This window comes from Anolis sagrei, chromosome 8, assembly GCF_037176765.1.
Source record: "Anolis sagrei isolate rAnoSag1 chromosome 8, rAnoSag1.mat, whole genome shotgun sequence".
In the NCBI taxonomy this organism is placed as follows: Eukaryota; Metazoa; Chordata; class Lepidosauria; order Squamata; family Dactyloidae; genus Anolis; species Anolis sagrei.
In genome coordinates this window covers 922,037-939,627 of record NC_090028.1, presented here as the reverse complement: position 1 = coordinate 939,627, position 17,591 = coordinate 922,037, and the positions used below count along the sequence as shown (strand labels likewise).

General features: G+C 43.7%; 1 protein-coding gene across 1 annotated transcript in view; it reads left to right on the top strand.

Annotated features, from left to right (window-relative positions):
* Positions 1–17,591, top strand: part of HYDIN (HYDIN axonemal central pair apparatus protein) — a 226,597-nt gene that overhangs the window by 32,226 nt on the left and 176,780 nt on the right. Inside the window, exons 10-14 of the mRNA XM_067470916.1 lie at positions 9,407–9,525; positions 11,646–11,869; positions 13,255–13,322; positions 14,028–14,266; positions 15,997–16,097. Of these exons, the coding sequence (XP_067327017.1) occupies positions 9,407–9,525; positions 11,646–11,869; positions 13,255–13,322; positions 14,028–14,266; positions 15,997–16,097 (751 nt within the window). The remainder of the gene's footprint in view (positions 1–9,406; positions 9,526–11,645; positions 11,870–13,254; positions 13,323–14,027; positions 14,267–15,996; positions 16,098–17,591) is intronic.

Genomic DNA, 17,591 nt, shown 5'->3' with positions numbered 1-17,591 from the left:
TTGTTTCGAAATTGTTTCGAAATTATTTCCGCATGCCTGGTGCAAGTTTTATAGTTGTTGTTTGTTTTATCACACCAACAGTCAACAACAGAGGGAGAGGGAAGCTTCAGAAGTTCCCCCTGTCCCATTTGGAGGTTTTGTCAGCATATTTTTAGCATATTTGAAGGGTTTTTTTTTAGCATATTGCGCAATTGCGTCCACCATTAACGAATCGATTCGAAATTTACGAAATTTCGTATGTTTCGAAATTTTTAAAAGGAAAATTTCAGAATTCTTTAAAGAAACGAAATGTGATGGACCCCTTAAAAACGAATCGAGTTTAGAAACAAATTTTTCCGTGGTTACCCAGCCCTAACTGACACGCATGGCTATTTTTGATGATACGCAGCCACATGCGACCACATACAGAGAAGTACGCCTTATAAGAACCAATCTAATTCCATCCTTAAATTTGTCAAAGGCTCTACAAAATTAACATCTGCACCTTTGAGCATTGTTCACTCCATAACTCAGCATGGAATATACATTTTTCTTATTTAAACTATAAATATTGCAAAATTATGTTGTTTTTTTCTCGAAGTTGACACCCCACCCAAGTTATGCTCAGGTTTTTGGCAAATTCTGACACACCAAGCTCAAAAGGTTGCCCATTAGGCTTGGGTAACCACGGAAAATTTTGGTTCTAAACTCGTTTTGTTTTTAGGGGGGCCTTGCATTTCGTTTTTTTTTAATTCCGAAATTTTCCTTTTAAAAATTTCGAAATATACGAAATTTTGTATAATTACGAATCGAATCATTAATGGCAGACGCGATTGCGCAGTATGCTAAAAAAACCCTCCAAATGGGACAGAGGGAACTTCTGAAGCTTCCCTCTCCCTCTGTTGTTGACTGTTGGTGTGATAAAACAAACAACAACTATAAAACTTGCACCAGACATGCGAAAATAATTACGAAATAATTATGAAATAATTATGAAATAATTACGAAATAATTATGAAATAATTACGAAATAATTACGAAATAATTACGAAATAATTACGAAATAATTACAAAATAATTACAAAATAATTACAAAATAATTACAAAATAATTACAAAATAATTACAAAATAATTACAAAATAATTACAAAATAATTACAAAATAAATTGAAAAAAATTGTTTCGAATCTAATTTACTCCTCACACTATTCCTGCATGGCTCAATATTGGATCGTAAGCTAATTTAAATACAAATTAATAACGAATTACGAAATTAACGAACGAAACCACCCAAGCCTATTGCCCATCACAGGAGTAGATGGATCAGCTATAGAGTAGATCCATCCAGAATTGTATTGCCGAAGGCTTTCACGTCCAGAATCACTGGGGTGTTTCCTGTGTGTTTTCTGGGCTGTGTGACCAATGTGCTCTAGCAGGATTTGCTCCTTCTGACATGTTGCCTGGCATCCTCAGAGGAGAAAATGCTGCAAGAACACGGCCATGCAGCCTGGAAACTACACAACACCCCAGGATCCATAATTGATTGGAAAACGATGTTCAAAGAGTTATTGTCAATGGCTGTGCTATAGACTGGAAGGAGGCCTTGAGTGCTACGGGGCTCATCAATATTTTCATCAATGGACTTAGACAATGAGTTAGAGGACATCTGTATCCAAAAGCAGAACACATTGGAAGAGAGGAACTGTTGCATCCCAGGCCTGGAAACACCTATGGTCACAGCCCCACACAAGAATCCAGAGGATAAGGAAACCGTTTATTGCAAAAACACATAAAATATAGGGGGGAAAAATCAGGAATAAAGAAAGAATATCGATATAAATAAAAATGTAATGTTCGTTTGTGGTATTAACATAACTCAAAAACCACTGGACGAATTGATACGAAATTTGGACACAATACACTTAAGAGTCCAACGAGTGTCCATCACCCCTAAACACACACACACACACAAAACCCCAGCAACAGACTTAAAAAACCTGCAAAATACATCATATATACATATACACATACATTCATATACATATACACATGCACACATTCCTACACACACACATATATATTCACAAACACACACATACATATACATACACACATATATACATATACACATGCACACACAAATATACATATATATGCACATATACATATACACGTATATACACACAAATATGCATATAGACAAGCACACATACACTGGAGAACATACACTCATATACATATACACACGCACACATTCCTACACACACACATATATTTTCACAAACACATACAGATATACACATATACACACACATACATACACATACACACATATATACATATACACATGCACACACAAATATACATATATATACACATATACATATACACATATATACACACAAATATGCATATAGACAAGCACACATACACTGGAGAACATACACTCATATACATATACACAGGCACACATTCCTACACACACACATATATATTCACAAACACACACACAAATATACACATGTACACACACATACATATACATGCACACATATATACATATACACATGCACACACAAATATACATATATATGCACATATACATATACACATATATACACACAAATATGCATATAGACAAGCACACATACACTGGAGAACATACACTCATATACATATACACACGCACACATTCCTACACACACACACATATATTCACAAACACACACAAATATACACATATACACACACATACACATACATACACACATATATACATATACACATGCACACACAAATATACATATATATGCACATATACATATACACATATATATACACAAATATGCATATAGACAAACACACATATAAACACACAAATACACATATATACGCACACAAAACACATATACACAGACTGGGCTACAGCAACATGGCAGGGGACGGCTAGCATACATATACATATACATATACATATAGTAAAGGTAAAGGTAGTCCCCTGACATTAAGTCCAGTCATGTCTGACTCTGGGACTCTGTTGGTCATCTCCATTTCTAAGCCAAAGAGCCAGCGTTGTCCGTAGACACCTCCAAGGTCATGTGGCCACTGGCATGACTGCATGGAGCGCCGTTACCTTCCTGCCGGAGCGGTACCTATTGATCTACTCACATTTGCATGTTTTCGAACTGCTAGGTTGGCAGAAGCTAGGGCTGACAGCGGAAGCTCACGCCGCTCCCCGGAATCGAACCTGCGACCTTTCGATCAACAAGCTCAGCAGCTCAGCGCTTTAACCCACTGTGCCACCGGGGGCTCCACACATGTATATATTCCTATACACACACACACACACACACACACATATATATACACATGTATATATACACACATGTATATATTCATATATATATATATATATATAAGCATGAGGTGATAATCAAACAGTAATCCAAATGTCTCATGAAGATCCCAAGGTAACACAATCCAGGAATAGCCAAAAAAAGCACAACTACATCATAAGTCCTCAAGTAAAAAGTATCTATATATATAAATTTGTTAGGGGCATCCAACGAGGAAACAAAACTCAAAAAACCCCCAACGAAACTTAACCAAAATTCCCATGCCCATAACACAACCCACAAGGTACAAACATATCTACTCAAAATGAAAAACAACACAACAACACACTCACAAAACGGCAAAACAACAAAACTCAAAAATCCCCCAACGAAACTTTACTAAAATCCCCGTGCCCATAACACAACCCACAAGGTACAAACATACCTACTCAAAATGAAAACCAACACAACAACACACTCACAAAACGGCAAAACAACAAAACTCAAAAATCCCCCAACGAAACTTAACCAAAATCCCCATGCCCATAACACAACCCACAAGGTACAAACATACCTACTCAAAATGAAAACCAACACAACAACACACTCACAAAACGGCAAAACAACAAAACTCAAAAATCCCCCAACGAAACTTAACCAAAATCCCCGTGCCCATAACACAACCCACAAGGTACAAACATACCTACTCAAAATGAAAACCAACACAACAACACACTCACAAAACGGCAAAACAACAAAACTCAAAAATCCCCCAACGAAACTTAACCAAAATCCCCGTGCCCATAACACAACCCACAAGGTACAAACATATCTACTCAAAATGAAAAACAACACAACAACACACTCACAAAACGGCAAAACAACAAAACTCAAAAATCCCCCAACGAAACTTAACTAAAATCCCCGTGCCCATAACACAACCCACAAGATACAAACATATCTACTCAAAATGAAAAACAAAACAACAACACACTCACAAAACGGCAAAACAACAAAACTCAAAAATCCCCCAACGAAACTTTACTAAAATCCCCGTGCCCATAACACAACCCACAAGGTACAAACATATCTACTCAAAATGAAAAACAACACAACAACACACTCACAAAACGGCAAAACAACAAAACTCAAAAATCCCCCAACGAAACTTTACCAAAATCCCCGTGCCCATAACACAACCCACAAGGTACAAACATACCTACTCAAAATGAAAAACAACACAACAACACACTCACAAAACGGCAAAACAACAAAACTCAAAAATCCCCCAACGAAACTTAACCAAAATCCCCGTGCCCATAACACAACCCACAAGGTACAAACATATCTACTCAAAATGAAAAACAACACAACAACACACTCACAAAACGGCAAAACAACAAAACTCAAAAATCCCCCAACGAAACTTAACCAAAATCCCCGTGCCCATAACACAACCCACAAGGTACAAACATATCTACTCAAAATGAAAAACAACACAACAACACACTCACAAAACGGCAAAACAACAAAACTCAAAAATCCCCCAACGAAACTTAACTAAAATCCCCGTGCCCATAACACAACCCACAAGGTACAAACATATCTACTCAAAATGAAAAACAACACAACAACACACTCACAAAACGGCAAAACAACAAAACTCAAAAATCCCCCAACGAAACTTAACTAAAATCCCCGTGCCCATAACACAACCCACAAGGTACAAACATATCTACTCAAAATGAAAAACAACACAACAACACACTCACAAAACGGCAAAACAACAAAACTCAAAAATCCCCCAACGAAACGTAACTAAAATCCCCGTGCCCATAACACAACCCACAAGGTACAAACATATCTACTCAAAATGAAAAACAACACAACAACACACTCACAAAACGGCAAAACAACAAAACTCAAAAATCCCCCAACGAAACTTAACTAAAATCCCCGTGCCCATAACACAACCCACAAGGTACAAACATATCTACTCAAAATGAAAAACAACACAGCAACACACTCGCAAAACGGCAAAAGAACAAAACTAAAAAAAAACCCAACGAAACTTAACCAAAATTCCCATGCCCATAATACAACCCACAAGGTACAAACATATCTACTCAAAATGAAAAACAACACAACAACACACTCACAAAACGGCAAAACAACTGAGCATGCGCATTGGCACCCAGCCGCAAGTTCCCTGGCGCGCGCACATGGCCTTCCGGCCAACGTTCCCTCTGCGGAAACCATGCCCACTCCAAGCCCCGCCGTGCCGCTTCCCGCACACACACACACACCCTGCTGCACACACACACGCAACCCCACGCTCCATCACTCCCCCCGCCGCCGCATACACACACGCAACCCCACTCCCCCCGCCGCCACACACACACACGCAACCCCACGCTCCATCACTCCCCCCACCGCCGCACACACACACAACCCCACTCCCCCCGCCGCCGCACACACACACGCAACCCCACGCTCCATCACTCCCCCGCTGCCGCACACACACACGCACGCTCCATCACTCCCCTGCCCCAATCTTACCTCCTTTTACTTCACACCACCTCCAAACCCCACCCCGCCCCTTCCCGCCCTGTTAAAATCTAGGAAAGACAGGAAGGAAGGAAAGAAGGAAGAAAGAGAAAGGGAGGTAAAGAAAAAGGGGGAAGGAAGGAAAGTTAGAGGAAGAAGAAAAGGAAAGAAAAGGAAAGATGGAAGGAAAGAAAAGAGAGACAGCAGAAGAGAAAGAAAAAGGGGGAAGGAAGGAAAGAGATAGAGAAAGAAGAGGAGAAGGAAAGATGGGAGGGGAGGAAGGAAGAAAGGAGGGAGGGAGGGAGGGAAAGAAGGAGAGAAAGAGGGAAGATTGGCCACAGCAACACGTGGCGGGTAAAGGTTGTTATTTCTATGATTATGATGATGCTATTATTCTTCCTCTGAGACCCTTTGAGGGGGAATGGGAGAGGTGTCAGGTCCCGGAAGCAATGCATTGCATTATTGTCATTGTTATGATGGTGGTGAAATAAAAGGAAATAAAAAGAGAAAGAAGGAAGCAAACAGGGAGGGAAGGAAGGCAAAGGAAGAAAGGGGGAGGGAATGAAGGAAAGAGAGAAGGATGAAACCAAGTAGTGAAAGAAGGAAAGAAAGAAAGAGGGAGAGAAGGAAGAAAGGAGAGAAAGGGGGAGGAAAAGGGGGAAGGAATAGGTAGGGACCTCTCTTTCATAATAGTCCAGATATCTACCTCAACTTTGATAAGTTTTACTATAGGCCACAGCAATGCGTGGCAGGGCACAGCTAGTACTTAATAAAACTCGAGCAGGAATATCAAAACAAGAATATAGAAAACTTCCAAGATACTTAAATCCAAAACCAAGGCTTGACTTGGAACAAGAACCAGAGATTTCAGGCCTAGCTTCTCACTCGGACGCTACATTGCCTGAACTAACCCTTAGGTAAACAACTTGCTAATTAATAGACACCCATGAAGTCATGTCTTATCCCATGAATTTTCTCCCAAACTTTCCCACGTAAGCGCTCTGACATGAATTTTCTCCCAAACTTTCCCACGTAAGCGCTCTGACAGTCACCGTCTCTTTTCTGCTCTAATCTGTAAACAAAGACTTTTGTTGATCTCTGTAGTTCCGGGTATTTTTCCCTGGTAGCCTTCTGTATCGCTTAGCTTGCTGCCTGACTCCTTATCTAATGTTACAGTTTCTGGCTCCTCTGACTGACCTTGAAGCCCTTCACTTTCTGAGTCAGTTTTTTTTTCTCAGAGAGAACCATCATTTCTCTGACTTGAATCTTCATCACTTTGTGCCCCAGAAGACCCACAGGAAACCCCACAATCTCCTCTAAATCACCAGTGAACCCATCAGCCTCAGGCTGTACTATAACAGGAACAGAATTTAATAGAATGTTATTATTGGGTTGCTGTGAGATTTTGGGGCTGTATGGCCATGTTCCAGTAGCATCCCTTCCCAGACAGCAAACAATTAAGTGCCAGTAGGTTGTTGTAGGTTTTTTCGGGCTATATGGCCATGTTCTAGAGGCATTCCCTCCTGACGTTTCGCCTGCATCTATGGCAAGCATCCTCAGAGGTAATTCATGGGATAAGACATGACTTCATGGGGGCCTATTAATTAGTAAGTTGTTTACCTAAGGGTTAGTTTAGGCAATGTAGTGTCCGAGTAAGAAGCTAGGCCTGAGTTCTCTGGTCTCAAGTGCCAGTTAACACCTCCCAAACAAAGGATGCCTCCAGGCATGCAACAGCTAGGCTATGTAGCTGCGAGGCTACTCAAGCTTGCTAATTGCAACATTCACACTTGCTTCAAACAGACAGTGGTTCTTTCACCCACCCTAGACATTCCACAGATATCTATACACCTCACTTGCCTCATTCCCATAGAGAATGCTTATGTGGGAAAGTTTGGGAGAAAATTCATGGGAAAAGATATGACTTCATGGGTGCCTATTAAATAGCAAGTTGTTTCCCTAAGGGTTAGTTCAGGCAATGTAGCGTTCATTGTGGACATTCCACATAATATATACTGTGGACATTCCACAGATATCTATACACCTCACTTGCCTCATTCCCATAGAGAATGCTTATGTGGGAAAGTTTCGGAGAAAATTAATGGGAAAAGATATGACTTCATGGTTGCCTATTAATTAGCAAGTTGTTTCCCTAAGGGTTAGTTCAGGCAATGTAGCATTCATTGTGGACATTCCACACACACACACACACATGCACACTGTGGACATTCCTCAGATATCTATACACCTCACTTGCCTCATTCCCATAGAGAATGCTTATGTGGGAAAGTTTGGAAGAAAATTCATGGGAAAAGATATGACTTCATGGGTGCCTATTAATTTGCAAGTTGTTTACCTCAGGCAATGTAGCATTTATTATGGACATTCCACAGATATATATTGTAAAGAAGACCGTTTTAATGCCACCGAATGCCACCAATTTGTGAAAGAGCGTGGTTAAAGCTTACTGCCACCTAATCTGTGAGGGAAGCCGGGCAACGATCAATATCAGCTTAATATTTATTATTTATTTATTTATTTGCTTCGCTTTTATACCGTATTTATCAGCCTATTCGGCGACTCAATGCGGTTAATAGCTATTTTATAAAGGGACTATTAATTACAGAAGGCTTTATTTATTTGATAGCGTAGCATTTACTGTCCCTGGCTTGACTTTACTTATGCAGGCTGTTCAACTTAGGAGAAACTGTATCAGGCAAGGCTTGAGGAAAACAGTAACAAGTTTATTTTAACAGGAGTATAACATGTTTAACTGTTTTTTCACAAGAGGCACAAATCTTGATTGGTTACATTAGTAAGGTTTCATGAGTAATCTCAGGCACAGTCTTCAAGAAGTTTCTATAAGCAGATGTAACCCTTCTGGACAACTGTCCTAATATAACAAATAAGCTAAAAGGCTTATTTAACAGAATTCCGTATAGCCCACTGGCTACAGACACATTCCCTGAATCTCCACCCAGAGACTCAGTCTACCCAGTAGCTCACCGGCTTACTGACTGACTTTCAAAAACAGCTGCCCCATGAAGAGGCAGTTGGCTCCGCCCCTGTTGCTATGGCAACTCAGCCAACGCCAAGCCACCATCTCCAACAAAACACAATCCTACATACTTACCATCCTTAAACCACTATTTAAATTACACATAACCCAAGGAATAAAATTTACACATTGTCACATATATACATCTCACTTGCCTCATTCCCATATACCTCTGAACAGACCTCTGAGAATGTCTACCACAGATGCAGGCGAAATGTCAGGAGGGAATGCTATTGGAACATGGTCGTACAGCCCTGAAAACTCACAGCTACCCAGTGATTCTGGCCTTGAAAGCCTTTGACAAAACATTGTTGTTGTTGTTGTTTTTGTTGTTCTGTTTATTTACACTTTTTCTCTCCACAAGGAGACTCATAACGTTAAAATCGGACTGAGAAACATAGAGTTCCCGAGACTGTAACTTTTGTGTTCTAACTCTCCCTCGGCCCCTCTTGGCACCTTCCCTCCTCAATGTGGGCTTTGCTCCCTGCAGGCCGAGAGACTCGATTGCCGCTGCGCATCAAAGGCGAGGCCATGGGCCCCAAGCTGCTCTTCAACATTGACCAGCTGGACATTGGGAAGATCTTTGTTGGCTCATCCCACAGTTATGAGGTGAGCCCCATTCCCATCGCCAAGCTCTTCCCTCTCCATCCCTTGAGGATCTGGGTCATTGGTCTCCCTGAAGCTTGGAGGGAGAGGGTGCCTCAATGTCCGCCTTCGGTCTTTGACATTTTCCAACTTGATGCCTCCTTCTCTGAGCCAAGACAAGAAGAAGTTGAAAATAGGAGAGGACACTATGAAAAATCCTTGTGTTGAGGCAGGGTGCTCAAATATCGTGTCTCTATTCCCAACCAGAAACTAGAAATGAGGAGATTTAAAATACATTAGTTTAATTGGCAGAAAATTGGCCTGAATTAATGTCTATTTACAGGACGTGCCTTCTGTATGCCCAACGGGACACTGGGGTGCCTCAGCTGAAGGGCCCCTTAGATTTCCCAACACAAAGTTCTATTGAGGCTCAAAATAGGTTCTTTATTTGGGCTTAAATCTTCAAACAAATGAATTAAATGCTTTATAGCCTTGGAAAACCAGTAGCTTCCTCAATCTGCTATTAAGGGCAGGCAACTGGTGGGAAACTGTTCCTTTCTTCCTTAGGGAAATCCTTTGACCCCTCCCTGGGCAATCTTTCTTTACCTTGTGAGACCCCTACTCCCAGCTCCAAGCTACTTTATGGATAGCCCGAGTGGTCCCTTACCAGACAAGATTTCTGTAGATCTGCCAAGCTGAAAGGTGTCCTTTAGTTTACTCCACGAAGGCTGTAGGAACTGTCCTGTTGCCCCAGCAAGGGCTGGCTGTATCCCCCCCAGCAAAACCTGTGGAACTATTCCTTTACTCCCCCAGCAGAGCTGTGAGTAGTGAAGCCTTTGTGCAGGTGGGATAGAGAAACCCACATGTCCTGCTGTTAGGCTTCAAACAGTGAGACTGAACAAAAGTCCTCCTTTGCCTCCAAAACCCTGGGAAAGGGGTTTTGAATGCAGTTTTCCTGCTTCTTGGCAGGGGACTGGACTGGATGGCCCATGAGGTTTCTTCCAACTCTATGATTCTATGAGGGGGGGAAAGGAAAGGGCCTGAGACTGTTAGGAATGGTGGGAGTTGAAGTCCAAAACACCTGGAGGGAGGCCTGAAGTTTGCCCATGCTTGCATTAAGCAATTACATGATTATTTTATTACTGTGAGTGTGTGTATTCAGACCCATTGTGTCAATGCTAGCTCATTAGCCTCCTAGTTTTTTCCCATCCTCTATGAGAAAATGTATGGCCTTGCTGTGCCAACCAGATTTCTACTCCCAGCTACATCATCCACTCTCAGCCACATCACTGCTTAAGTGGCTGTGGAGGAGAAGGAAAGGGCCTGACACTGTTAGGAATGGGGGGAGTTGAAGTCCAAAACACCTGGAGGGCCAAAGTTAGCCTATGCCAGTCGGCGGATCCCAATGGTGTCTGCTGTTGGGGTTCAGCCTGATCCTGATCTGTGTGAACCGGATTCTCTGATAGTTTTTCCAACTGAGCAAGCTCTCCCTGACAGTGTGAATCTGTTATTGATGCTGAGGTCAGCGGCGAAGAAAATGAAACTGAACAGCTGGAGGAAAATGTTTTGGAAGCTAGCCATGATATCTCTCCACCTGGGTTTTTTTAATGAGGACCGAAGAGAACAGATAGTTAGAGACAGAAATGTTTCACAGTTTCTACGAAGGTCAAATCGTTTACAGGAGAGACAGGCCCAGGCTTCAAAGTCAAGGGGCGTTTCAAAGAATATCTTCTTTGGTTTAATGGGCCTCTTGCCGGGTGTCTCTTTAGATCAAGCAACGTTTGGGACTGTGGCTGTGCCTTGGCAGAATTCCTGTGTTCCATGGCCGGTAATCCCAGAGGCTTCTAGTTTTCAAGTTCATGGTTAGCGAGAGGCTAACAGGTTCCTGGTTCTTGTATTGTGGCTTTTGGAATTTTGCTCAAGTTCAGAGATTCTACTGACTGCTGTGTTTCTATTATGGCTTTTTGACTTTGCATTTACCTTTCTTTTGTAACCAATTTTTCATCAATAAACAAGGATTGTTTTTCCTACAGTCCAGTGTGGTGGATTTAATCTTATGGTCTTGTTTCTTGGTCTGGGATGCAACATCTGCCTGTGCCTTTGGGTCAAAGAGGATTCCTCCCTGTCCTCCCTCTTGCTCGCAGGTGGTCCTCTCCAACGAAGGTGCGATCGACGGCCTCTTCAACCTCACCTGGCCGGCCACGGCCCTGGGCTCCTCCTTTGCCTTCCGGCCCAGCGAGGGCATCATTGAGCCCGGGAACCATCAGGCCATCCACGCCACCTTCAGCTCCACCGTCCTGGGACACTTCTGCGAAGAGTTCAAATTCAACGTCAACGGCTCTCCCCAGCCTGTCAGTTTGGTGATCCGGTAAGTCGGAAAAGCTACCGATATCAGCTTCCTTCGTGTCAGTGCTGGAGTTGGCTTTCAAAAGCTTGCATTTTGGAAAGGTCACTCTTTCTGCAGAGTTAGGCAGGGACAGGACTATCCTTACAAAGCACTCCCTGCCTTCCTTCCACTAGACTTGAATGTCACTCAGAAGAAGAAGATTATGCAGGAGGAAGGGGGAGGCTCCTTTGGAACAGCTTGCAAGGAGACCCCCATTTATTATTATTTATAAATTATTATTATTATTATTATTATTATTATTATTATTATTATTATGTAATAATGTTGTGGTAGTTAAGACAGCACCAAAAAAGACCTTTTTGTTGAGGGAGAGAAGTGCATTGATTCAAAGGACCCTGCTGGAATTCCTCTATTTTCTTAACTCTTCAGTAGATTGTGCTGTGAACACATGTCCATAAGAACTGTATTTTTACACACATTGAAGACACATGCAATGTATTCCTATCTAATACAGCATTTTTTCTACCGGATATTTTCCCCACTACTTTCCTCTGTTCTGAAGGCAGCATTAACTTGTTTCCTAAACAATGTTGTGGCTCAGGTCTGAGCCTGAGCTTTCTGAGCCTGAGTTTCCTCAGGATGAGGAGGATGATGGGTTACAGATTTCTGAACATGTCCCTGTTGTTGAGGCAGACAGTGTTGATTCTGAAGAAGAAACGGCATTTCTGTTTCCCAGAGAAAGGAATGTTGTTTTAGATGAAGGTCATGATTTAAGTGAAATTTCACAGCTGCAGGTGGAGGAGTCAGCTGCTCCATCTGGGAGCTCAGTGCCTCTCGGTTCCCAGGGTGACCAGTCCTAGGATAATGAGTTATCCAGCCTTGAAGGTGATGGGGATTTGATTAGGGAGGACCGTTTGAAGTTAAGGGTACGCTGAAGTGCTCACCTTGCCAACAAACAGGAAGTTAGAGGTCAACGTAATGCTTTCATGATAGGGAAACATATTTAACGATCTGATTGATGTCAATCCTTTGTCAGTGCAATGTTGCTTACACCCTGTTAACTTCTTTGGAATTACGTCGGCTTTTGGGAAAAACTTTGAGCTCTTTGGGACTTTGGTTTTGATCTTGGTTTTTGGGGACCTTGTCGTGCTGCCATGGATTCTTGTTTAACCAATTCTAATATATTATACTTCATGTTATTTGCCTTTGGATCTTGGAAACTTTGCCTTTGCATTTAAGATTCTGTTTTAGCTATTGAACTTTTGCAACTTTATTTCTATGTTTACGATTTTGCTTTTTCTTCAATAAATTACAAAACCTACAGCCTTGGAGTGTGGTGGTGTTTTGAGCAAGGTGAATCTACCCTGAGCTGCGACAAACAAATACATTGTTTTCCTTTCTTCCAGAGGCTGTGTCATTGGACCCACATTTCACTTCGACGTCCCATCCCTGAGTTTTGGAGATGTCTCCTTTGGTATGTCTGCCATGTTTGGGAATCCCAGTTATGGCTGGGACATGTTCTTATGGCTGTATCAACAATGAAATGGGCGTTCCACCAAAGTGGCAAGAGTGGTTTCCATTGTGGGGGAATTGTCAGGGATAGTGATGAGGAAGAAGATGAAGGGCTGGTTCACCCAGTCGGGGGACCACCACGGAGAAGGCCCTGTCCCTCGTCCCCACCAATCGCGCTTGCGACGCAGGTGGGATCGTGAGCAGGGCCTCTCCAGATGAGCGGAGGGATCGTGTGGGTTCATATACGGAGATGCGGTCACGTAGGTAGGCGGGTCCCAAACTGTTTAGGCCTTTGTAGGAGGCTTCGCACATGAGGAGCTGGAGTTGATAGAAGGGAGCTCATCCGCCTCTCCCTGGATTTGAACCTGCGACCTGTCGGTCTTCAGTCTTCAGGGGTTTAGCCCACTGCGCCACCGGGGGCTCCTTCCACCGGGGACTCCTTAGCTCGGCTTTAACCATAGCAAAGAACCCTGGACTATTCCTATGCGTTGCCTTTGTTGGACTGCTTTCTGTGTATGACTATGGACTGCCTTTTGTCTATGAGTGTCTGAATTAGCAAGGATTTTGTGTCAGGTCCTTGACAGGAGTATTGTCTGGGTGAGGTGGCCCTTTGGAGCCCTTGCACCGACCATCCCCATTGACTGGCCTCTTTCCCTCTCCATTGCAGGCTTCCCTCATTCCCTGTCCTGCTGCCTCAGCAACACCTCCTTAGTGCCCTTGACCTTCAACCTCCGGGTCCCAGGAGATGGCACTGGAGAGCCCAGCGTCACCAGCCGAGACCAGGCCTCTGACATCTTCCGGCCATCGTGGAGGAGGAAGGCGGGGTTGGGAGGGCCAAAGCCAAAGGAGTTTGCCATCTCACCCAGCCATGGGACCATCCGCCCCCAAGGAGCCATGGACATCCAGGTAGGTGTCGCAACTCAGGGTAGTTTTCACCTTGCTCAAGACACCACCACACACCAAGGCTGTAGTTTTGTAGATTATTGCATATGCAGGAGACAAGGTGGAACTGTCCCCTGGCCCCCTCTCTCTTCACTCTGACCCAGAGTAGCAGTTGGTACTGTGGGGAAGGGTCCCCAACTGATGACATATGCAGGAGACAAGGTGGAACTGTCCCCTGCTCCCCCCCCCTCTTCACTCTGGCCCAGAGCAGCAGTTGGTGCTGTGGGGAGGGGTCCCCAACTGATGACATATGCAGGAGACAAGGTGGAACTGTCCCTGGGCCCCTCTCTCGTCACTCTGGCCCAGAGCAGTGGTTGGTGCTGTGGGGAAGGGTCCCCAACTGATGACATATGCAGGAGACAAGGTGTAACTGTCCCCTGGCCCCCTTTCACATCACTCTGGCCCAGAGCAGCGGTTGGTGCTGTGGGGAGGGGTCCCCAACTGATTACATATGCAGGAGACAAGATGGAACTGTCTTCCTGGCCCCCTCTCTCTTCACTCTGACCCAGAGTAGCAGTTGGTACTGTGGGGAAGGGTCCCCAACTGATGACATATGCAGAAGACAAGGTGGAACTGTCTCCTGGCCCCCTCTCTCTTCACTCTGGCCCAGAACAGCAACATAGAATTGGCAACATAGTTGTCTTACCTGGGTGACACCGGGTCAGAACTGGAGCCCAGTGCTTTCTAAAGGGAAAGGAAGGACGTCCTTTGCTGCCAGCCGTTCTGGTTTTTCCTTGGGCCACTTCCTTCACTTCAATGCCTAACATCCCTGCCTTTGGAGTGAGATTTAAGGAAACCCGAATGCTTTCTGGGTCCCCTTTTTTGTCATGATACCAGGGCTCTGCCTTATTCAGGTAGAGATGAACCAAACAAACCCCCAGTTTGTGTTAAACAGTTTATAGCAGCACTTACTTTCTGGCTGTTTTAATAGTCCAAAACATAAAATGTAAAGATAGCACTCAGTCACAGAATATAAAACAAAAATGCCAACAAACATTGTTGCAGATTCAAGAGAACCCCGTAGTCAAAAGGTCCAATCCAGTGGTCAAACACCAAGAGTTCAATGAGCAAAGCCCAGGTATCAAGAGTCTACACCGTAGTCCAAAGCCAGTCCAAAGATTCAAGATTCCAAGGGTACAGGAGACAGGTTAGGATACCAAAAATCCACAAACCTGGGGGAAAACCAGCAGCATCTACCACCAAGATACGATCAGTACCAAGGCTAGCTCATTATATCCAGAAACACCGTAGTCAAAGAGTCCAGTCCAGTGGTCAAACACCAAGAGTTCAATGAGCAAAGTCCAGGGATCAAGAGTCTACACCATAGTCCAAAGCCAGTCCAAAGATTCAAGGTTCCAGAGTTCCAAGGGTACAGGAGACAGGTCAGGATACCGAAAATCCACAAACCTGGGGGGAAACCAGCAGCATCTACCACCAAAATAAGATTAGTCCCAAGGGTAGCTCATTATATCCAGAAACACCCAACTGCAGCCTATCTCTTGCTTACCTCCACCCTTCGTTGCTTTCACCCATGAACTCTTACTTACAGATTACTCAACCCTTTAGAACTAAGACTAACATTAACCCTTCCATCACCAACTGCTAGGCCTACCACCACCAACCATCATCAACCGCAGAACAGGATACATGACATTTTTCCTGTCACCAGACTCTGCCTCTCCTTCCCACGGCAGGTGACCTTGTGCTCCAACACGGTGAAGAGCTACGAAACGGCGCTGGTGGTGGATGTCAAGGGCAGCGGGGAAGACGTCCTGGCGCTCCCAATCACAGCAAGGTAGAATGGCTTCTTGAACCTCTCGTCTTGCCCCAAAGCAGGGGCCTCACCTCTGGCTTCCTGTGGTGTGTCTCAGGTAATGAGGGGCTCCACATAAGCTGGGTGTTAGCACAGCAGAGTAACAACCAGCTGCAGTAAACCTTGCCAGTTGGAAGCCTGGCTCAGGATGAGCTCTTGGCTTTTATCCCAGCTTCTGCCTACCTAGCAGTTTCGAAAACAGCAATGTGAGTAGATAAATAAGTACTGCTAAAGCAGGGAGGAAATGCCAGACAAATGCTGACAATTCGATCAAGGAGGAAGTTCATGAACAAAGCTCTTCAGCAGGGAAAGTGGAGCGACAGCACCCCCTCATGGCTGGAACTGGGCATAGCATCCAAGATGCCAAAGATGGGAAAACCTAGATTAACCTCTATCTGTGTACAGTTGTCTGAGTTGTCAGTGTATAATAGCATTGAATGCTTGCCGTATATGTGTTCTGTGAATACATTTCTGCCCCACTTGCCTCACTGCCTCTCATCATCCCATCCTGGCCGTGGGATCATGTAGAGGTGCTTCTATGGCCAAAAGATCCTTTTGGGATCAGCCAGCCCAAGGAGACATTGTCCAGGGCAAAGCCTCTCTGCACAAATCTATATATAAAAAATGCTCTGTGCATAATGAGTACCTTAAAAACAAAAGAACCAATGAACAAAATCACATCAAAATTGGCAACAAAACGTCTCACAACACAAGGTGTGACCATCACTCAAAAAATTATGATTTTGTCATTTGGGAGTTGTACTTGCTGGGATGTACAGTTCACCTAAAATCAAAGAGCACTCTGAACTCCACCAACGATGGAATAGAACCAAACTTGGCACACAGAACTCCCATGAAGCAACAGAAAATACTGGAAGGGTTTGGTGGGCTTGACCTTGAGTTTTCGAGTTGTAGTTCACCTACATCCAGACAGCACTTTGGACTCAAACAGTGATGGATCTGGACCAAATTTGGCGTGAATGCTCAAGTGTAAACACTGGTGGAGTTTGGGGAAAATAGACCTTGACACTTGAGAGTTGTATTTGTTGGGATTTATAGTTCACCTACAATCAAAGAGCATTCTGAACCCCACCAACGAAAGAATTGGGCCAAACTTTCCATACAGAACCCCCATGACCAACAGAAAATACTGTGATTTCAGGTGGTCTTCTGAGACCCTTCTGATACCCCCTCACAACCCCCCCAGGGGTCCCGACCCCCAGGTTGAGAAATGCTGCCTTAAGGCCATCCAGTCCAACTTCCTTCACCAGGGCAAGAAAACATAATCAAAACCCTCCTGAGAAAGAGCCATCCAGTCTAGATATCTTCTATACACATAATAAAAGTGAAAATGTGTTTATGTGTGTACATGGAGGAGTTTTCCACCTAGACAGCCTCCCACCTCCACAAACAGGCTGTAGTTCCAAGTACTGAGAAGTCTCCAAAGGCACTCTCTCAACTGACATTGTAGGTTAT